The 22888-nt window shown below is 55.2% G+C and overlaps 2 protein-coding genes across 3 annotated transcripts in view; one reads left to right on the forward strand and one right to left on the reverse strand.

The window, feature by feature from the left end:
- Positions 1-425: 425 nt before the first annotated feature.
- Positions 426-17638, forward strand: COLGALT1 (collagen beta(1-O)galactosyltransferase 1). 2 transcript variants are annotated; one of them, XM_062511837.1, is made up of 12 exons: positions 426-711; positions 1775-1885; positions 2882-2999; positions 3904-4038; positions 7019-7223; positions 7932-8051; positions 10243-10319; positions 11287-11393; positions 11485-11617; positions 13640-13767; positions 15845-16051; positions 17235-17638. In XM_062511837.1, the coding sequence occupies exons 1-12, from the start codon at positions 431-433 to the stop codon at positions 17479-17481; spliced, it is 1869 nt and encodes a 622-aa protein (XP_062367821.1). In that variant the 5' UTR covers positions 426-430; the 3' UTR covers positions 17482-17638. The 2 variants fall into 2 exon arrangements, with proteins under 2 accessions (XP_062367821.1, XP_062367822.1); XM_062511838.1 differs by lacking the exon at positions 1775-1885.
- Positions 17639-17817: 179 nt separating this feature from the next.
- The window catches only part of LOC134055414 (uncharacterized), a 6999-nt gene continuing 1928 nt past the window's right edge, over positions 17818-22888 (reverse strand). Inside the window, exons 3-7 of the mRNA XM_062511751.1 lie at positions 22733-22802; positions 21684-21773; positions 20863-20937; positions 20250-20349; positions 17818-18356 (exon numbers count right to left, since the gene is read on the reverse strand). Coding sequence (XP_062367735.1) covers positions 17971-18356; positions 20250-20349; positions 20863-20937; positions 21684-21773; positions 22733-22802 — 721 coding nt within the window. The 3' untranslated portion in view covers positions 17818-17970. The remainder of the gene's footprint in view (positions 18357-20249; positions 20350-20862; positions 20938-21683; positions 21774-22732; positions 22803-22888) is intronic.

Genomic DNA, 22888 nt, shown 5'->3' on the forward strand with positions numbered 1-22888 from the left:
CCAACTTTTTTTAAGGGAAAAAAAAGAAAGAAAGAAAAAAACCAGGGAAAATTCGCAGTTTAAAAAAAGAAAAATCCTTGGAAAAATAAATTAGGGAAGGAGGAATCTCTGAGGGGAGAGGGGGCGTGGCCACAAGGGGACGTGGCCGCTGCCCACGCCCATATATGGGCACAAAGTAGGCGTGGCCCCACACCCACAGCACCCATATATGGCTTTAGTGGGCGCGGCCAAGCGCAATGCCCATCTATGGTTGGCGCAGCGCCGACACCCATATATGGTTATAGTAGGCGTGGCCACGAGTCGTGTCCATAATTGGATATAGTAGGCGTGGTCAAGGCGGGGATGGACCAATCAGGGCGCGAGGAGGAGGCGTGGCCAGCGTGAGGCGCCTGAGGGAGAAGGGCGGTGCTGTCGTGAGGGGCGGCCCAAAATGGCGGCGCGGCCGTGGCCGCCTCTGCTGCTGCTGCTGCTGCTGCTGCTGCTGGCGGGGCCGGACCGCGGCCCGGGCGGCTCCTCCGGGGGGTTCCGGGTGGGTTTCGGGCCCGGTCCGGCCGCCGGGTATTTCCCCGAGGAGCGCTGGAACCCGGAGTCGCCGCTGCAGCCGCCTCGCGTGGCCGTGGCGCTGCTGGCGAGGAACGCGGCCCATGCGCTGCCGCTGGTGCTGGGTGGGTTGGAGAGGCTGCGGCACCCCAAGGACAGGATGGCGCTGTGGTGGGTGAGGGGACACTGGGGGGCATGGGGACGTTGGGGGACACTGGGGACATGGGGGGACACTGGGGGGATTGGGGACACTGAGGGGACATTGGGGACACTGAGGGGACATTGGGGACACTGAGGGACGTTTGAGACACTGAGGGGATATTGGGGACACTGAGGGGACATTGGGGACACTGAGGGACATTGGGGACACTGGGGGACATTGGGGGACACTGAGGGGACATTGGGGACACTGAGGGACATTGGGGACACTGAGGGAATATTGGGGACACTGAGGGGACATTTGGGACACTGAGGGGGACACTGTGGGACATTGGGGACACTGTGGGACATTGGGGACACTGAGGGGACATTGGGGACACTGAGGGACGTTTGAGACACTGAGGGGACATTGGGGACACTGAGGGAATATTGGGGACACTGAGGGGACATTGGGGACACTGAGGGACATTGGGGATATTGGGGACACTGAGGGGACATTGGGGACACTGAGGGACATTGGGGACACTGAGGGGACATTTGGGGCACTGAGGGGACATTGGGGACACTGGGGGACATTGGGGACACTGAGGGACATTGGGGACACTGGGGGACATTGGGGGACACTGAGGGGACACTGAGGGGACACTGAGGGGACATTGGGGACACTGAGGGACATTGGGGACACTGAGGGAATATTGGGGACACTGAGGGGATATTTGGGACACTGAGGGGGACACTAAGGGACATTGGGGACACTGGGGGAACATTGGGGACACTGTGGGAACATTGGGGACACTGAGGGAACATTGGGGACTGAGGGGACACTGAGGGACATTGGGGGACACTGAAGGAACATTGGGGTCATACTAGGGGGACATTGGGGGACATCACTTGTGGACATTTGGGACATTGAGGACACTGAGGGGACATTGGGGACATCACTGGGGACATTGACGTGTGCCGCGTGTGAGTGAGGGGCTCCCTGTGTGACACTGACCTGTGTGTGACCCCCGGGTGACCCCGAGTGACCCCGTGTGACCCCGAGTGACCCCGCTGTCCCCCGCTGTCCCCTCAGGGTGGCCGTTGACCACAGCGTGGACAACAGCTCAGCCCTGCTGGCCGAGTGGCTGGGCCGGGTGCGGGGTCGCTACCACCGGGTGCTCTGGAGGCACCAGGAGGAGCCCACGTAGGTCCTGAGGGGTCCCCACTCCGATTCTGGGGGGTCCTGGGGGGGGATTTTGGGGGAGATCAGGGAGAAATTTGGGGATTTTTGGGAGGGTTTGGTCACTTTAAGGGAGGGGTCAGGAGGGGATTGAGGGGGGTCCTGGGGGAGTTTTGGGGGGTGCTTGGACATTTTTGGGGGCTCTTGGAGTGTTTGAGAGGGGTCCTGGGGGTTGATTTTGGGGATTTTTGGGAGGGTTTGGTCACTTTAAGGGGGGGGTCAGGGGGGGATTGAGGGGGGTCCTGGGGGATTTTGGGGGATTCTGAGGGAGTTTTTGGGGGTCCTGGGGGAGTTTTGGGGGGTGCTTGGACATTTTTGGGGGCTCCTGGAGTGTTTGAGAGGGGTCCTGGGGGTTGATTTTGGGGATTTTTGGGGGGGTTTGGTCACTTTAGGGAGGGGTCAGGAGGGGATTGAGGGGGGTCCTGGGGGAGTTTTTGGGGGTCCTGGGGGAGTTTTTGGGGTCCTGGGGGAGCTTTGGGGGGTGCTGGAGCGTTTTGGGGGTCCTGTGGGTGTTTGAGGGGGGTCCTGGGGGGGATTTTGGGAGAGATCAAGGAGAAATTTGGGGATTTTTGGGAGGGTTTGGTCACTTTAGGGAGTGGCCAGGAGGGGATTGAGGGGGGTTTTGGGGGGTCCTGGGGGTGGATTTTGGGGATTTCTGGGGGGGTTTGGTCACTTTAGGGAGGGGATTTTGGGGATCCTGGGGGAGTTTTGGGGGTCCTGAGGCTCTCAGAACAAATTTGGGGGGATCCTGGGGGGCTTTTTTGGGGTCTCCCCAGAATTTCGAGGTGTCCCAGGTGCCCCCCCCCCCCCGCTCCTTTCCTGACAAGTTTTGGGACTATCCCCAGATTTTTGGACTTCATGTAGATCCCTAAATTTTTCTGGGGGGGGTCCCTACGATTTTGGGGCGGGGTCTCCCCAGAATTTCGGGGTGTCCCAGGTGCCCCCCCCGGTGCCCCCCAGGTCTTTCCCCGATGAGGAGGGGCCCAAGCACTGGAGCCCCTCCCGTTACGAGCACGTGATGAGGCTGCGCCAGGAGGCCCTGGAGGCTGCCCGGGCCATGTGGGCCGATTATCTGCTGGTACTGGGGGGGGGAAAAAGGGGGGGTCCCCGAATTTGGGGAGGGGTCCCCGAATTTGGGGTGGGGTCCCTGAGGGTGTCTGAGAGCCAGGGTGAGGAGAAAAAGTCCCAACAAAAGGGGAGAAATCCAGCCCCAGGGGTGTTTGTGTCAGGTGGGGTGTGCTGGAATGGGAGGAGGGGGTCTGAGTTTGGGGAGGGGGTCCCTGAGGTGTCCCCAGGTGTGTCCCAGGTGCCCCCAGGTGTGTCCCTAGGTGTGCCCAGGTGTGTCCCAGGTGCCCCCAGGTGTCCTCTAAGTGTCCCCAGGTGTGCCCAGGTGTGTCCCAGGTGTCCTCTGATGTGACCCAGGTGTCCCCCAGTGTCCCCAGGTGTGTCCTAGCTGTCCCCAGATGTGCCTAGCTGTCCTCAGGTGTGTCCCAGCTGTCCCCAGGTGTGTCCCAGGTGTCCCCAGGTGTGTCCTAAGTGTCCCTAGGTGTGTCCCCAGGTGTGTCCCAGGTGCCCCCAGGTGTCCCCTAAGTGTCCCCAGGTGTGCCCAGGTGTCCCCAGGTGTGTCCCTAGGTGTGCCCAGGTGTCCCCAGGTGTGTCCCAGGTGTCCTCTGATGTGACCCAGGTGTCCTTCAGTGTCCCCAGGTGTGTCCCAGGTGTCCCCAGGTGTGTCCTAGCTGTCCCCAGATGTGCCTAGCTGTCCTCAGGTGTGTCCCAGGTGTCCCCAGGTGTGTCCTAAGTGTCCCTAGGTGTGTCCCCAGGTGTGTCCCAGGTGTCCCCAGGTGTGTCCTAAGTGTCCCTAGGTGTGTCCCCAGGTGTCCTCAGCTGTCCCCAGATGTGCCCCAGGTGTGCCCAGGTGTCCCCAGCTGTGTCCCAGGTATGCCCAGGTGGGCCCAGGTGTGACCCAGGTGTGCTGTCCGCAGTTCCTGGACGCTGACAATGTCCTGGTGAACCCGGACACGCTGGCCGTGCTGGTGGCCGAGAACAGAACCGTGGTGGCCCCGATGCTGGACTCGCGCGCGGCCTACTCCAACTTCTGGTGTGGGATCACCTCGCAGGTGAGGCCGGGGACAGGGGAGGGTGTGGTCACTCCCATTCCCAGTGGTCACTCCCATTCCCAGTGGTCACTCCCCCATTCCCAGTGGTCACTCCCATTCCCAGTGGTCACTCCCATTCCCAGTGGTCACCCCCCATTCCCAGTGGTCACTCCCATTCCCAGTGGTCACCCCCCATTCCCAGTGGTCACTCCCCCATTCCCAGTGGTCACTCCCATTCCCAGTGGTCACTCCCCCATTCCCAGTGGTCACTCCCCCATTCCCAGTGGTCACTCCCCATTCCCAGTGGTCACTCCCCCATTCCCAGGGGTCACTCCCATTCCCAGTGGTCACTCCCCCATTCCCAGTGGTCACTCCCCATTCCCAGTGGTCACTCCCCCATTCCCAGTGGTCACTCCCATTCCCAGTGGTCACTCCCCCATTCCCAGTGGTCATTCCCAGTGGTCACTCCCATTCCCAGTGGTCACTCCCCCATTCCCAGTGGTCACTCCCCCATTCCCATTGGTCACTCCCCATTCCCAGTGGTCACTCCCCCATTCCCAGTGGTCACTCCCATTCCCAGTGGTCACTCCCCCATTCCCAGTGGTCACTCCCCCATTCCCAGTGGTCACTCCCATTCCCAGTGGTCATTCCCAGTGGTCACTCCCATTCCCAGTGGTCACTCCCCCATTCCCAGTGGTCACTCCCATTCCCAGTGGTCACTCCCCCATTCCCAGTGGTCACTCCCCCATTCCCAGTGGTCACTCCCCATTCCCAGTGGTCATTCCCAGTGGTCACTCCCCCATTCCCAGTGGTCACTCCCCATTCCCAGTGGTCACTCCCCCATTCCCAGTGGTCACTCCCCCATTCCCAGTGGTCACTCCCATTCCCAGTGGTCACTCCCCCATTCCCAGTGGTCACTCCCATTCCCAGTGGTCACTCCCCCATTCCCAGTGGTCACTCCCATTCCCAGTGGTCACTCCCCCATTCCCAGTGGTCACTCCCATTCCCAGTGGTCACTCCCCATTCCCAGTGGTCACTCCCCCATTCCCAGTGGTCACTCCCCATTCCCAGTGGTCACTCCCCATTCCCAGTGGTCACTCCCCCATTCCCAGTGGTCACTCCCATTCCCAGTGGTCACTCCCCCATTCCCAGTGGTCACTCCCCCATTCCCAGTGGTCACTCCCATTCCCAGTGGTCACTCCCCCATTCCCAGGGGTCACTCCCCATTCCCAGGGGTCACTCCCCCATTCCCTGTGGTCACTCCCATTCCCAGTGGTCACTCCCATTCTCAGTGGTCACTCCCCCATTCCCAGTGGTCACTCCCCCATTCCCAGTGGTCACTCCCATTCCCAGTGGTCACTCCCCATTCCCAGTGGTCACTCCCCCATTCCCAGTGGTCACTCCCATTCCCAGTGGTCACTCCCCCATTCCCAGTGGTCACTCCCCCATTCCCAGTGGTCACTCCCCATTCCCAGTGGTCACTCCCCATTCCCAGTGGTCACTCCCCCATTCCCAGGGGTCACTCCCATTCCCAGGGGTCACTCCCCCATTCCCAGTGGTCACTCCCCATTCCCAGTGGTCACTCCCCCATTCCCAGTGGTCACTCCCATTCCCAGTGGTCACTCCCCCATTCCCAGTGGTCATTCCCAGTGGTCACTCCCATTCCCAGTGGTCACTCCCCCATTCCCAGTGGTCACTCCCCATTCCCAGTGGTCATTCCCAGTGGTCACTCCCCATTCCCAGTGGTCACTCCCCCATTCCCAGTGGTCACTCCCATTCCCAGTGGTCACTCCCCCATTCCCAGTGGTCACTCCCATTCCCAGTGGTCACTCCCCATTCCCAGTGGTCACTCCCCCATTCCCAGTGGTCACTCCCATTCCCAGTGGTCACTCCCCCATTCCCAGTGGTCACTCCCCCATTCCCAGTGGTCACTCCCCATTCCCAGTGGTCACTCCCCCATTCCCAGTGGTCACTCCCATTCCCAGTGGTCACTCCCCCATTCCCAGTGGTCACTCCCCATTCCCAGTGGTCACTCCCCCATTCCCAGTGGTCACTCCCATTCCCAGTGGTCACTCCCCCATTCCCAGTGGTCATTCCCAGTGGTCACTCCCATTCCCAGTGGTCACTCCCCCATTCCCAGTGGTCACTCCCCATTCCCAGTGGTCATTCCCAGTGGTCACTCCCCATTCCCAGTGGTCACTCCCCCATTCCCAGTGGTCACTCCCATTCCCAGTGGTCACTCCCCCATTCCCAGTGGTCACTCCCATTCCCAGTGGTCACTCCCCATTCCCAGTGGTCACTCCCCCATTCCCAGTGGTCACTCCCATTCCCAGTGGTCACTCCCCCATTCCCAGTGGTCACTTCCATTCCCAGTGGTCACTCCCCCATTCCCAGTGGTCACTCCCCCATTCCCAGTGGTCACTCCCCCATTCCCAGTGGTCACTCCCATTCCCAGTGGTCACTCCCCCATTCCCAGTGGTCACTCCCCCATTCCCAGTGGTCACTCCCCCATTCCCAGTGGTCACTCCCATTCCCAGTGGTCACTCCCATTCCCAGTGGTCACTCCCCCATTCCCAGTGGTCACTCTCCCATTCCCAGTGGTCACTCCCCCATTCCCAGTGGTCACTCCCCCATTCCCAGTGGTCACTCCCCCATTCCCAGTGGTCACTCCCATTCCCAGTGGTCACTCCCATTCCCAGTGGTCACTCCCCCATTCCCAGTGGTCACTCCCCCATTCCCAGTGGTCACTCCCCCATTCCCAGTGGTCACTCCCATTCCCAGTGGTCACTCCCATTCCCAGTGGTCACTCCCATTCCCAGTGGTCACTCCCCATTCCCAGTGGTCACTCCCCCATTCCCAGTGGTCACTCCCCATTCCCAGTGGTCACTCCCCCATTCCCAGTGGTCACTCCCATTCCCAGTGGTCACTCCCATTCCCAGTGGTCACTCCCCATTCCCAGTGGTCACTCTCCCATTCCCAGTGGTCACTCTCCCATTCCCAGGGCTATTACCGCCGTACCCCCGCCTATTTGCCGATCCGGCGCCGGGAGCGCCGGGGCTGTTTCGCGGTGCCGATGGTTCACTCCACGTTCCTGCTGGATCTGCGCCGGGAGCGTTCCCGGGACCTGGCGTTCTACCCGCCCCCACCCGGCTACAGCGGCGCCTTCGACGACATCATCGTCTTTGCTGCCGCCTGCCGGCACGCCGGTACGGCTCGGGATGGGATTGTTTGGGTTGGGGATTGGGAGGGTTGGTTTGGGTTGAGTTGGGTTTGGTTGGGTTGCGTTGTGTTGAGTTGGGTTTGGTTTGGCTGGGTTGGTTGGGTTTGGTTGAGTTAGGTCTGGTTAGGTTGGGTTGGGTTGTGGTGAGTTGGGTTAAATTTGGTTAGGTTGGTTTGAGTTGGGTTGGGTTGAGTTGGGTTGGGTTTGGTTTGGTTGGATTGGGTTGGGTTGGGTTGTGTTGGGTTGAGTTAGGTCTGGTTAGGTTGTGTTGAGTTGGGTTTGATTTGGTTGGATTGGTTGGTTTTGAATTGCGTTGGGTTGAATTGGATTGGGTTGTGTTGAGTTTGGTTGGGTTGGGTTGAGTTGGGTTTGGTTTGGTTAGATTGGTTGGTTTTGAGTTGCGTTGGGTTGAATTGGATTGGGTTGTGTTGAGTTGGGTTGGGTTGGTTTTAGGTTGGGTTGAGTTGGGTTTGGTTGAGTTGGGTTGAGTTGGGTTTGGTTGGGTTGGTTGGTTTGAGTTTGGTTGAGTTGGATTGGGTTGTGTTGAGTTGGGTTTGGTTGGACTGGGTTGGGTTGAGTTGGGTTTGGTTGGGTTGGGTTGGTTTAAGTTTGGTTGGGTTTGGTTGGGTTGGTTGAGTCATTCCCAATCCCATTCCCAATCCCAGTCCCGACATTCCCGACGTTCCCGTTCCAGGGGTGCAGATGTTCGTGTCCAACCGGGAGCAGTTCGGGTTCCTGCCGGTGCCGCTGCGCTCCCAGAGCTCCCTGCGGGACGAGGCCGAGAACTTCCTGCACGTCCAGCTGGAGATCATGGGTGAGATCCCAACGGATCCTGATGGATCCAAATGAATTCCAATGGATCCCGACGGATCCCGACAGATCCCAGTGGATCCCGGTGAATCCTGATGGATCCCGGCCGATCCCGATGGATCCCAACGGGTCCTGATGGATCCCGGAAGATCCCGATGGATCCCAACGGGTCCTGATGGGTCCCGGACGATCCCGATGGATCCCAGCGGGTCCTGATGGATCCCGGCCGATCCCGATGGATCCCAACGGGTCCTGATGGATCCCTGCCGATCCCGATGGATCCCAACGGGTCCTGATGGATCCCGGCCGATCCCAATGGATCCCAACGGGTCCTGATGGGTCCTGGACGATCCTGATGGATCCCAACGGGTCCTGATGGATCCCAGCCAATCCCGATGGATCCCAACGGGTCCTGATGGATCCCGGCTGATCCCGATGGATCCCAACGGGTCCTGATGGATCCCGGCTGATCCCGATGGATCCCAACGGGTCCTGATGGGTCCTGGACGATCCTGATGGATCCCAACGGGTCCTGATGGGTCCTGGAAGATCCTGATGGATCCCAACGGGTCCTGATGGATCCTGGAAGATCCCGATGGATCCCAACGGGTCCTGATGGATCCCGGCTGATCCCGATGGATCCCAACGGGTCCTGATGGGTCCTGGACGATCCTGATGGATCCCAACGGGTCCTGACATGTTCTGGTGGGATCTGACAGATCCCAACTGATCCCTGCAGATCCCGAGGGATCCCAATAGATCTGGGACCTTGGGATCATCGCATGGGATTCAGGGGAGAGAAAGATCCCGATGGATTCAGGATTTGGGATCAGCCCAAGGGATCTCAGGATCATGGGATCCTGGGATGGGATCCCTGGTTTTGGGGAATCTTCCTCCTCCAGGATGGAAAAAGTTCCTTTGGGATTTGGGGATCGTTCCCATGGGATTTGGGGATCGTTCCCATGGGATTTGGGGATCGTTCCTTTGGGATTTGGGGATCGTTCCCATGGGATTTGGGGATCGTTCCTTTGGGATTTGGGGATCGTTCCCATGGGATTTGGGGATCGTTCCCATGGGATTTGGGGATCGTTCCCATGGGATTTGGGGATCGTTCCTTTGGGATTTGGGGATCGTTCCCATGGGATTTGGGGATCGTTCCCATGGGATTTGGGGATCGTTCCTTTGGGATTTGGGGATCGTTCCTTTGGGATTTGGGGATCGTTCCCATGGGATTTGGGGATCGTTCCCATGGGATTTGGGGATCGTTCCTTTGGGATTTGGGGATCGTTCCCATGGGATTTGGGGATCGTTCCTTTGGGATTTGGGGATCGTTCCCATGGGATTTGGGGATCGTTCCTTTGGGATTTGGGGATCGTTCCCATGGGATTTGGGGATCGTTCCCATGGGATTTGGGGATCGTTCCCATGGGATTTGGGGATCGTTCCTTTGGGATTTGGGGATCGTTCCCATGGGATTTGGGGATCGTTCCCATGGGATTTGGGGATCGTTCCTTTGGGATTTGGGGATCGTTCCTTTGGGATTTGGGGATCGTTCCCATGGGATTTGGGGATCGTTCCCATGGGATTTGGGGATCGTTCCTTTGGGATTTGGGGATCGTTCCTTTGGGATTTGGGGATCGTTCCCATGGGATTTGGGGATCGTTCCCATGGGATTTGGGGATCGTTCCTTTGGGATTTGGGGATCGTTCCCATGGGATTTGGGGATCGTTCCCATGGGATTTGGGGATCGTTCCTTTGGGATTTGGGGATCAGTCCTTTGGGATTTGGGGATCGTTCCCTTGGGATTTGGGGATCGTTCCCATGGGATTTGGGGATCGTTCCTTTGGGATTTGGGGATCGTTCCCATGGGATTTGGGGATCATTCCTTTGGGATTTGGGGATCAGTCCTTTGGGATTTGGGGATCGTTCCCATGGGATTTGGGGATCGTTCCTTTGGGATTTGGGGATCGTTCCTTTGGGATTTGGGGATCAGTCCTTTGGGATTTGGGGATCGTTCCCTTGGGATTTGGGGATCGTTCCCATGGGATTTGGGGATCGTTCCCATGGGATTTGGGGATCGTTCCTTTGGGATTTGGGGATCGTTCCCATGGGATTTGGGGATCGTTCCTTTGGGATTTGGGGATCGTTCCCATGGGATTTGGGGCTCATTCCCATGGGATTCTCCTGTTCCCACAGTGAAGCTCCCTCCTGCTGAGCCCTCTCCCAACGTTTGGGTCCCTCCCAAGGTTCTGGACAAGCTGGGATTTGATGAGGTCCGAGCCCCTCCCTCGGAATTCCGGCCAGCGTCCCCCTCCCCCTCCAGATTTGGGGCCTTTCCCACTTTTGCCTTGGGATTTTGCGTCGTTCTCCTCGGGTTTTTTTAGGATTACGGGTATTTTTCCCTTTATTTCAGGATTTTTGGGTCCTGTTCTTCTTTATTTCAGGATTTTTGGGGTCAGTTTCCCCATTTTCTCCCACATTTCACCATTTCCCCTCTGAATTTTGGGTTCAATCTCCCCATTTCCCCCCAACATTTCCCCATTTCCTCCTCAATTTCCCCTTGAATTTTGGGGTGAATGTCCCCTTTTCCCCTGAATTTTCGGGTGAATTTCCCCAAATTTCCCCTCTGAATTTTGGGTTCAATCTCCCCATTTCCCCCCAACATTTCCCCATTTTCTCTTCAATTTCCCCCTGAATTTTGGGGTGAATTTCCCCAAATTTCCCCTTGGCTTTTGGTGTAAATTTCCCCCAAAATTTCCTCCTTTTTCTCCCCCCTTTCCCCCTGAATTTTGGGTTCAATCCCCCCATTTCCCCCCAACATTTCCCCATTTCCTCCTCAATTTCCCTCTGAATTTTGGGGCGAATTTCCCCTTTTCCACTGAATTTTGGGGTGAATTTCCCCTTTTCCCCTGAATTTTGGGGTGAATTTCCCCAAATTTCCCCTCTGAATTTTGGGTTTAATCTCCCCATTTCCCCCCAACATTTCCCCATTTCCTCCTCAATTTCCCTCTGAATTTTGGGGTGAATTTCCCCTTTTCCACTGAATTTTGGGGTGAATTTCCCCTTTTCCCCTGAATTTTGGGGTGAATTTCCCCAAATTTCCCCTCTGAATTTTGGATTCAATCCCCCCATTTCCCCCCCAACATTTTCTCCTTTTTCTCCCCCCTTCCCCCCTGAATTTTGGGTTCAATCCCCCCATTTTCCCCCCATTTTTCCCCCCATTTTTCCCTTGAATCCCAGGTATTCCTGATCAACCTGCAGCGCCGCTCCGACCGCCGGGCGCGGATGCTCCGCACGCTGCAGGAATTGGGAATTTCCCCCAAACTGGTGGAGGCCGTGGACGGCCGGTGAGCCCCTGGTGGCTGGAGGGATTGGGAATTCCAAAATTCCTTGGGAATCCAGCCGGAATTCCCTTCTGGGACGTTGCTGGCTCCTCAGGGCCCTGAACAGCAGCCAGGTGGAGGAGCTGGGGGTGCGGATGCTGCCGGGATATCGGGATCCTTTCCACGGGAGACCCCTGACCCGGGGGGAGGTGGGCTGCTTCCTCAGCCACTTCCGGGTGTGGCAGGAGGTGAGCAGTGAGAAATTCGGGAATTTGGGAATTCTGGGAGGGGTTCCGGGATGGAATTTGGGATCTGAGGAAGTTCTGAGGAATTCAGGGAATTCTGAAGGAGCCGCTGCTTCCTCAGCCACTTCCGGGTGTGGCAGGAGGTGAGCAGTGAGAAATTCAGGAATTTGGGAATTCTGGGGGGGGGGTTCCGGGATGGAATTTGGGATCTGAGGAAGTTCTGAGGAATTCAGGGAATTCTGAAGGAGCCGCTGCTTCCTCAGCCACTTCCGGGTGTGGCAGGAGGTGAGGAGTGAGAAATTTGGGAATTTGGGATGGGAATTTGGGAATGTTGGGGGTTCTGAGAGAGCTGGAATGGGAATTTAGGGGGCTGGGATGGAATTTCGGGGGTCCTGGGATGGAATTTGGGATCTGGGAAGTTCTGAGGAATTCAGGGAATTCTGAAGGAGCCGCTGCTTCCTCAGCCACTTCCGGGTGTGGCAGGAGGTGAGGAGTGAGAAATTTGGGAATTTGGGATGGGAATTTGGGAATGTTGGGGGTTCTGAGAGAGCTGGAATGGGAATTTAGGGGGCTGGGATGGAATTTCGGGGGTCCTGGGATGGAATTTGGGATCTGGGAAGTTCTGAGGAATTCAGGGAATTCTGAAGGAGCCGCTGCTTCCTCAGCCACTTCCGGGTGTGGCAGGAGGTGAGGAGTGAGAAATTTGGGAATTTGGGATGGGAATTTGGGAATGTTGGGGGTTCTGAGAGAGCTGGAATGGGAATTTAGGGGGCTGGGATGGAATTTCGGGGGTCCTGGGATGGAATTTGGGATCTGGGAAGTTCTGAGGAATTCAGGGAATTCTGAAGGAGCCGCTGCTTCCTCAGCCACTTCCGGGTGTGGCAGGAGGTGAGGAGTGAGAAATTCGGGAATTTGGGATGGGAATTTGGGAATGTTGGGGGTTCTGAGAGAGCTGGAATGGGAATTTAGGGGGCTGGGATGGAATTTCGGGGGTCCTGGGATGGAATTTGGGATCTGGGAAGTTCTGAGGAATTCAGGGAATTCTGAAGGAGCCGCTGCTTCCTCAGCCACTTCCGGGTGTGGCAGGAGGTGAGCAGTGAGAAATTCAGGAATTTGGGAATTCTGGGGGGGGGGTTCCGGGATGGAATTTGGGATCTGAGGAAGTTCTGAGGAATTCAGGGAATTCTGAAGGAGCCGCTGCTTCCTCAGCCACTTCCGGGTGTGGCAGGAGGTGAGCAGTGAGAAATTCAGGAATTTGGGAATTCTGGGGGGGGGGTTCCGGGATGGAATTTGGGATCTGAGGAAGTTCTGAGGAATTCAGGGAATTCTGAAGGAGCCGCTGCTTCCTCAGCCACTTCCGGGTGTGGCAGGAGGTGAGGAGTGAGAAATTTGGGAATTTGGGATGGGAATTTGGGAATGTTGGGGGTTCTGAGAGAGCTGGAATGGGAATTTAGGGGGCTGGGATGGAATTTCGGGGGTCCTGGGATGGAATTTGGGATCTGGGAAGTTCTGAGGAATTCAGGGAATTCTGAAGGAGCCGCTGCTTCCTCAGCCACTTCCGGGTGTGGCAGGAGGTGAGGAGTGAGAAATTCGGGAATTTGGGAATTCTGGGAGGGGTTCCGGGATGGAATTTGGGATCTGAGGAATTCCAGGGAATTCCCATGGATGGGAGAGAGCCGCTGCTTCCTCAGCCACTTATTTTTGGGATATTTTGGGTCGATCCCAGGGGATTTTGGATCCGGGATGGGATTTTTGGGATATTTTGGGTCAATCCCAGGGGATTTTGGATCCGGGATGGGATTTTTGGGATATTTTGGGTCAATCCCAGGGGATTTTGGATCCGGGATGGGATTTTGGGTCGATCCCAGGGGATTTTGGATCCGGGATGGGATTTTTGGGATATTTTGGGTCAATCCCAGGGGATTTTGGGTGCGGGATGGGATTTTTGGGGTATTTTGGGTGGGTCCCAGGGGGTTCAGGGAGTTCCCATCTGGATCCCCCACCCCACGCCGGCGGCGTCCCCAGATCTCGGCGCGGGGCCTGCAGCGCTCGCTGGTGTTCGAGGACGATCTGCGCTTCGAGGTTTTCTTCCGCAGCCGCCTGACGGAGCTGATGGAGCAGCTGGAGGAGAAGGGCATCGACTGGGACCTCATGTGAGCCTTCGGCGTCATCATCACCCTCATCATCCTCATCTTCCATGATCCCACTGATCTCATTGACCTCATTGATCTCATTCATTCCATTGATCCCATTGATGTCATTCTTCCCAATGGCCCCATTGATTCCACTGACCCCATTGACCTCATTGATTCCCCATTGATCCCATTGACCTCATTGATCCCATTGACCTCATTGATCCCATTGACCTCATTGATCTCATTCATTCCATTGATCCCATTGATGTCATTCTTCCCAATGGCCCCATTGATTCCCCATTGATCCCATTGACCTCATTGATCCCCATTGATCCCATTGACCTCACTGATCCCATTGACATCACTGATCTCATTCATTCCATTGATCCCGTTGATGTCTTTCATCCCAATGGCCCCATTGATTCCACTGACCCCATTGACCTCATTGATTCCCCATTGATCCCATTGACCTCACTGTTCCCATTGACCTTACTGGTCTCATTGATACCATTGATCCCATTGACCTCATTGACCCCACTGATCCCATTGACCTCACTGACCCCATTCATTCCATTGATCCCATTGACCTTATTGATCTCATTCATTCCATTGATCCCGTTGATGTCATTTATCCCAATGGCCCCATTGATTCCACTGACCCCATTGATCTCATTGATCCCATTGACCTCATTGACCTCACTGTTCCCATTGACCTTACTGGTCTCATTGATTCCATTGATCCCATTGACTTCATTGACCCCACTGATCCCATTGACACAATTGATCTCTTTGATCCCATTGACCTCACTGACCCCATTCATTCCATTGATCCCATTGACCTTATTGATCTCATTCATTCCGTTGATCCCATTGATGTCATTCATCCCAATGGCCCCATTGATCTCATTGATGCCATTGACCACATTGATGTCACTGATCCCATTGATCTCATTGATTCCATTGATCCCATTGACCTCACTGATCCCATTGACCTCATTGACCCCATTAATTCCAGTGATCCCACTGACACAATTGATCGCCTTGATCCCATTGATGTCATTCATCCCAATGGCCCCATTGATGCCATTGACCCCATTGACCTCATTGATCCCATTGACCTCATTGACCCCATTAATTCCATTGATCCCATTGACCTCTTTGATCCCATTGACACAATTGATCTCTTTGATGCCATTGACCCCATTGATCCCACTGACCTCATTGATCCCATTGACCCCATTGATCCCATTGACCTTATTGATCTCATTGATTCCACTGACCCCATTGATCTCATTGATCCCATTGACCTCATTGATCCCCACTGATCCCACTGACCTCATTGATCCCATTGATCCCATTGACTTTATTGATCTCATTGACCTCATTGATCCCACTGACCTCATTGATCCCATTGACCTCATTGATCCCATTGACACAATTGATCTCTTTGATTTCATTGACCTCATTGATCTCATTCATTCCATTGATCCCATTGATGTCATTTATCCCAATGGCCCCATTGATTCCACTGACCCCATTGATCTCATTGATCCCATTGACCTCATTGACCTCACTGTTCCCATTGACCTTACTGGTCTCATTGATTCCATTGATCCCATTGACTTCATTGACCCCACTGATCCCATTGACACAATTGATCTCTTTGATCCCATTGACCTCACTGACCCCATTCATTCCATTGATCCCATTGACCTTATTGATCTCATTCATTCCGTTGATCCCATTGATGTCATTCATCCCAATGGCCCCATTGATTCCACTGACCCCATTGATCTCATTGATCCCATTGACCTCATTGACCTCACTGTTCCCATTGACCTTACTGGTCTCATTGATTCCATTGATCCCATTGACTTCATTGACCCCACTGATCCCATTGACACAATTGATCTCTTTGATCCCATTGACCTCACTGACCCCATTCATTCCGTTGATCCCATTGATGTCATTCATCCCAATGGCCCCATTCACACCATTGACCCCATTGATCTCAGTGACCCCATTGACCTCGATGACCCCATTGATCCCATTGATCCCACTGACCCCAGTGACCCCACTCCCCCCTTTCCCGCAGTTACCTGGGCCGGAAGCGGCTGGAGCCGGAGCGTTCGGAGCGCGCCGTTCCCGGCGTGCGGCAGCTGCTGCGCCCGGGTTACTCCTATTGGAGCCTGGGCTACGCGCTGTCCCTGCGCGGGGCCCGCAAGCTCCTGCAGGCTCAGCCCTTGGGCAAAATGATCCCCGTGGATGAGTTCCTGCCCCTCATGTTCGACCGGCACCCCAGGTACGGGATTTGGGGCATCTGGGGGGTTTGAGTCGGGGATTTATGGGATTTGTGGGGTTTGAGTCAGGGATTTGTGGGATTTGTGGGATTTGGAGTCAGGGATTTGTGGGATTTGTGGGGTTTGAGTCAGGGATTTGTGGGATTTGTGGGGTTTGAGTCAGGGATTTGTGGGATTTGTGGGATTTGGAGTCAGGGATTTGTGGGATTTATGGGATTTGTGGGATTTATGGTCAGGGATTTATGGGATTTATGGGATTTGGGGTCAGGGATTTATGGGATTTGTGGGGTTTGAGTCAGGGATTTGTGGGATTTGTGGGATTTGGAGTCAGGGATTTGTGGGATTTGGAGTCAGGGATTTGTGGGATTTATGGGATTTGTGGGATTTATGGTCAGGGATTTATGGGATTTGTCATCAGGGATTTATGGGATTTATGGGATTTGGGGTCAGGGATTTATGGGATTTGTGGGGTTTGAGTCAGGGATTTATGGGATTTGTGGGATTTATGGGATTTAGGGTCAGGGATTTATGGGATTTATGGGATTTGGGATCCAGGATTTATGGGATTTGTGGGATTTGGAGTCAGGGATTTATGGGATTTGTGGGGTTTGAGTCAGGGATTTATGGGATTTGTGGGATTTGGGGTCAAGGATTTATGGGATTTATGGGATTTGTGGGATTTATGGTCAGGGATTTATGGGATTTGTCATCAGGGATTTGTGGGATTTATGGGATTTGGGGTCAGGGATTTATGGGATTTATGGGATTTGGGATCCAGGATTTATGGGATTTGTGGGATTTATGGGATTTGGGGTCAAGGATTTATGGGATTTGTGGGATTTATGGGATTTATGGGATTTGTTGTCAGGGATTTATGGGGTTTATGGGATTTGTCGTCAGGGATTTGTGGGATTTATGGGATTTGGGGTCACGGATTTGTGGGATTTGTGGGATTTGGGGTCAAGGGTTTATGGGATTTATGGGATTTATGGGATTTGTGGGATTTGGGATCTGGGATTTATGGGATTTATGGGATTTGTGGGATTCGGGGTCAGGGATTTGTGGGATTTATGGGATTTGTGGGATTCGGGGTCAGGGATTTATGGGATTTATGGGATTTGTGGGATCTGGAGGCTCAGCCCTTGGGCAAAATTTCTCCCCCCGTTTCTCCCCATCCTTTTCCAGCCCCGAATATTCCCGGCACTTTTCCCGCCGGGATCTGGAGGCGTTTTCCGCGGATCCTCTGCTCCTTTTCCCCACTCACTACACGGGAGACCCCGGCTACGTCAGCGACACCGAGACCCCCCCGGAGCCCCCCGAAACCTGGCACGGACGGGATTACCCACGGGAACCCCCCACTTCCCAAAATTCCCGCAATTCCCAAAATTCCCGCAATTCCCGCAATTCCCAACCCTCCCGCGACGAGCTCTGACCCCCGATTCTGGCTTTTTTTTTGGTTTTTTTTTTGGGGGGGGGGGTCGGAATCTTTTTATTCTCAAATAAAGTATTTTTTATTTTTATTTTTATTTTTAATCGTCTCTGTTGGGTTTTTTTCTTTTTTTTCCTTTTTCTGCCAAAATCCGAAATTTCGCCCTGAAAAATCCTGAAATTTCGCCCCTCAAAAATTCCCAAATTTCTACCCCCCGAAATTGCCGAATGTCATCCCCAAAATTCCCAAATTTCACCCCAAAATTCCCCAATTTCATCCCCAAAACTCCCAAAATTTATCCCCAAAATCCCACCCCATAATATCCCAAATTTCATCCCCGAAATCCCCGAATTTCACTCCCAAAATTCCACCCCTAAAATTCCACCCCCAAAATCCCCAAATTTCACCCCCAAAATTCCCAGATTTCGCCCACAAAAATTCCCACATTTCATCCCCAAAATCACCGAATTTTACCCCAAAAATTCCAAAATTTCATCCCCAAAAGTCCCAAATTTGGGATTTCTGGGGGCATTTGGGGTTTTGGGTGGATTTTGGGGGATTTTTTTTGGGAAGATTTTTTGGGATAATTTTGGGACAGTTTTGGGATATTCTCGGGATGGTTTTTGGGATATTTTCGGGATGGTTTTTGGGATATTTTTGGGGTGATTTTGGGATATTTTTGGGGTGATTTTTGGGATATTTTTGGGGTGATTTTGGGGTGGTTTTTGGGGTGTTTGGGGTCAGAGCTCGTCGTGCTCCTCGTGCACAGGTGGGGGCTCCCTGCAGGCCGCAGGTGTCTCCAGCTCCAGCAGGTACTCGCAGCGACTCGGCTCCGCCGCCGCCGTCAGCGCCGTGTCCGGAGCACACCTGAGGCGCACCTGGGCGGGGACAGGGACACAGGTGAGACACCTGGGGTGCACCTGGGGTACTGACATACACCTGGAGCACACCTGGGTGAGGACAGGGATGCAGGTGATGCAAAAGACACACAGGTGTGTACAGGTGTGTACAGGTGTGTCTCTCACCGTGGTGGCCCTCTTGGGTCCCTGCCAGCACCCCGTGTCACACAGGTGTGTACAGGTGTATCACAGGTGTATCACAGGTGTGTACAGGTGTGTACAGGTGTGTCACAGGTGTGTACAGGTGTGTCACAGGTGTATCACAGGTGTGTCCAGGTGTATCACAGGTGTGTACAGGTGTGTACAGGTGTGTACAGGTGTGTGTCTCACCGTGGTGGTCCTCTTGGGTCCCTGCCAGCACCCCGTGTCACACAGGTGTATCACAGGTGTATCACAGGTGTGTACAGGTGTGTACAGGTGTATCGCAGGTGTGTCACAGGTGTGTACAGGTGTGTACAGGTGTATCACAGGTGTATCACAGGTGTGTACAGGTGTGTCACAGGTGTGTCACAGGTGTGTCCAGGTGTGTCACACACTCACCGTGGTGGCCCTGTTGGGTCCCTGCCAGCACCCCGTGTCACACAGGTGTGTACAGGTGTGTCCAGGTGTATCACAGGTGTGTACAGGTGTATCACAGGTGTGTACAGGTGTATCACAGGTGTGTCACAGGTGTGTACAGGTGTGTCACACACTCACCGTGGTGGCCCTGTTGGGTCCCTGCCAGCACCCCGTGTCACACAGGTGTGTACAGGTGTGTCCAGGTGTATCACAGGTGTGTCCAGGTGTATCACAGGTGTGTACAGGTGTATCACAGGTGTGTCACACACTCACCGTGGTGGCTCTGTTGGGTCCCTGCCAGCACCCCGTGTCACACAGGTGTGTACAGGTGTGTCCAGGTGTATCACAGGTGTGTACAGGTGTATCACAGGTGTGTACAGGTGTGTACAGGTGTGTCACAGGTGTGTACAGGTGTATCACAGGTGTGTACAGGTGTGTCACAGGTGTGTACAGGTGTGTCCAGGTGTATCACAGGTGTGTCCAGGTGTATCACAGGTGTGTACAGGTGTGTCACAGGTGTATCACAGGTGTGTACAGGTGTATCACAGGTGTATCACAGGTGTGTCCAGGTGTGTCACAGGTGTGTCCAGGTGTGTCACACACTCACCGTGGTGGCTCTGTTGCGTCCCTGCCAGCACCCCGTGTCACACAGGTGTGTACAGGTGTGTACAGGTGTGTCCAGGTGTATCACAGGTGTGTCCAGGTGTATCACAGGTGTGTACAGGTGTGTACAGGTGTGTCCAGGTGTGTCACAGGTGTCACACAGGTGTGTCCAGGTGTGTCACACACTCACCGTGGTGGCTCTGTTGGGTCCCTGCCAGCACCCCGTGTCACACAGGTGTATACAGGTGTGTCCAGGTGTATCACAGGTGTGTACAGGTGTGTCACAGGTGTATCACAGGTGTGTACAGGTGTGTCACAGGTGTCACACAGGTGTGTCCAGGTGTGTCACACACTCACCGTGGTGGCTCTGTTGGGTCCCTGCCAGCACCCCGTGTCACACAGGTGTGTACAGGTGTGTCCAGGTGTATCACAGGTGTGTACAGGTGTGTACAGGTGTGTCACAGGTGTGTCACAGGTGTGTACAGGTGTATCACAGGTGTGTACAGGTGTATCACAGGTGTGTACAGGTGTGTACAGGTGTATCACAGGTGTGTCCAGGTGTATCACAGGTGTGTACAGGTGTGTCACAGGTGTGTCACAGGTGTGTACAGGTGTATCACAGGTGTGTACAGGTGTATCACAGGTGTGTACAGGTGTGTACAGGTGTGTCCAGGTGTGTCACAGGTGTGTCCAGGTGTGTCACACACTCACCGTGGTGGCTCTGTTGGGTCCCTGCCAGCACCCCGTGCCCCCCTCGTATTTCTGGGCTCCGAATTTGTCGCCTTCGGGTCCTGCCCAGGAACCCCAGAGCCTGCGGGGGAGGGGCGGGGTCAGGTGACACCTGAGGGAGGGTCACGTGACACCTGGGGAGGGGTCAGGTGACACCTGAGGGAGGTCACGTGACACCGGGACCCTGCCCAAGGAGTTTTTAGGGCACATTGGGGTCACCTGGGGGATTTTTGGGGTGATTTTTGGGGTGATTTTTGGGGATATTTTGGGTGATTTTGGGGTGATTTTTGGGGATGTTTCGGGGATATTTTTTGGGATATTCAGGGTGATTTTTGGGGGTGTTTTGGGGACATTTGGGGTGATTTTGGGGGAGGTTTTGGGGATATTCAGGATGATTTTTGGGGATATTTCAGGGTGATTTTGGGGTGATTTTTGGGGATATTTCGGGGACATTTGGGGTGATTTTTGGGGTGATTTTTGGGGATATTCAGGATGATTTTTGGGGTGATTTCGGGGGGATTTCGGGGATGTTTTTGGGGCGATTTTGGGGATTTTTTAGGGTGATTTTTGGGGGATGTTTTTGGGGTGCCCTGACCCCAGGTTGGTCTCGGCGCCGCCGTTTTTGGGTCTCTGGGTGACGCGCTGGAAGGGGCAGAGCCGGTACAGGTACCTGGGGGGGGGGATGGGAGGGGTCAGGGACACCCCAAAAACATCCCCAGGACCCCTCCCCAAAATCCCACGGGACCCCTCCCCAAAGAACCCCCACCCCCAGACCCCAAAATCCCATCCAGAAGCTCCCCAGGACCCCCCAAAATCCCCCCCCAGGATACCCCAAATTTCCCCAAAATCCCCCCAAATTCCCCCCAAAACCCCCCCAGACCCCCTAAATTTCCCCAAGGACCCCCCCAAACCTCCCCAAAATCCCCCCAGGGATCCCCCAAAATCCCCCCCAAATCCAACCCCCCAAACACCCCCAAATCCCCCCCGGGACTCCCCAAATTTCTCCCAAATCCCCCCCGCAGGATCCCCTAAATTCCCCAGGACCCCCCAAATTTCCCCCAAATTCCCCCCAGGACCCCCCAAATTCCACAAGGACCCCCCCATATCCCCCCCAAATTCCCTCCAGGACCCCCCAAATTCCCTCAGGAGCCCCCAAATTCCCCCCAAATCTCTCCCAAATTCCCCAAGGACCCCCCAAATCCCCCCCAGATCCCCCCCAGGACCCCCCCAAATCCCCCCCAGGACCCTCCAAATCCCCCCCTGGACCTCCCCAATCCCCCCCTGGACCCCCCAAATCCCCCCCAGGACCCCCCAAATCCCCCCCAGATCCCCCCCAGGACCCCCCAAATCCCCCCAGGACCCCCCCAAATCCCCCCCAGATCCCCCCAGCCCCCCCCCCCCTCCCCCCCCACTCACTCGCTGGTGCCCAGCTCCCAGCACTGGTTGTACAGGTACCAAAATTCCCCCTCGGGCCCAAAATCCAACCCCAATTCCAGCTCCAGGGCCCTGGGAGGCACAAATTGGGGTGGGGGGGTCGGGGGGGGGTCCCCAAAATCCCACCAGGACCCCCCCCACCCCCCCCCAAAAAAAATCCCGATCTCCAAAACCCCCCCAAATTCCTGCTGGGGCTCAGGGAAACTGAGGCACGGGGGGGGGCGGGGCTCTAAAGGGGTTTTGGGGTCCTCAGGGTGGATTTTTGGGGTCCCAGGTCAGTTTTTGGGGTCCCAGGTCAGTTTTTGGGGTCCCCAGGTCAGTTTTTTTGGGGTCCCTGGTGTGATTTTTGGGATTCCAGTTCAGTTTTTTGGGGTCCAAGGTCGGATTTTTGTGGTTCCTAGGGAGGATTTTTGGGGTCCTGAGTTGATTTTTGGGGTCCCAGGTCACTTTTTTGGGGTCCCCGAGGTGATTTTTGGGGTCCTGAGATAATTTTTGGAGTTCCTGAGATGATTTTTGGGATCCCCAAGGTGATTTTTGGGGTCCCCGAGTTGATTTTTAGGGTCCCTGAGATAATTTTTAGGGTCCCAGGTCACTTTTTTGGGGTCCCTGAGCTGATTTTTGGGATCCCAGAGTTGATTTTCGGGGTTCTGAGATGATTTTTGGGGTCCCTGAGATGATTTTTGGAGTCCCAGGTCACTTTTTTGGGGACCCCGAGGTGATTTTTGGGGTCCCAGGTCAGGTTTTTGGGGTCCCCGAGGTGATTTTTGGGGTCCCCGAGGTGATTTTTGGGGTCCCAGGTCACTTTTTTGGGGTCCCCGAGGTGATTTTTGGGGTCCCAGGTCACTTTTTTGGGGTCCCCGAGGTGATTTTTGGGGACCCCGAGGTGATTTTTGGGGTCCCAGGTCAGGTTTTTGGGGTCCCCGGGGTGATTTTTGGGGTCCCAGGTCACTTTTTTGGGGTCCCCGAGGTGATTTTTGGGGTTCCCGATGTGATTTTTGGGGTCCCCGAGGTGATTTTTGGGGTCCCCTCACCTGATCCCCTCCTCCGCCTCCTTCAGCTCCCGCTCGGCCGCGGCCAAATCGTCCCGAGCTCTTTGTGCAGCTGGGGGAGAAAAAAGGGTTAAAAAAACCCCCAAAAACACCCCAAAAACAGCCCCAAAATGGGCTGAGCACCCCAAAAATGAGATC

The sequence above is a fragment of the Cinclus cinclus genome, chromosome 32 (genome assembly GCF_963662255.1).
Source record: "Cinclus cinclus chromosome 32, bCinCin1.1, whole genome shotgun sequence".
NCBI lineage: Eukaryota > Metazoa > Chordata > Aves > Passeriformes > Cinclidae > Cinclus > Cinclus cinclus.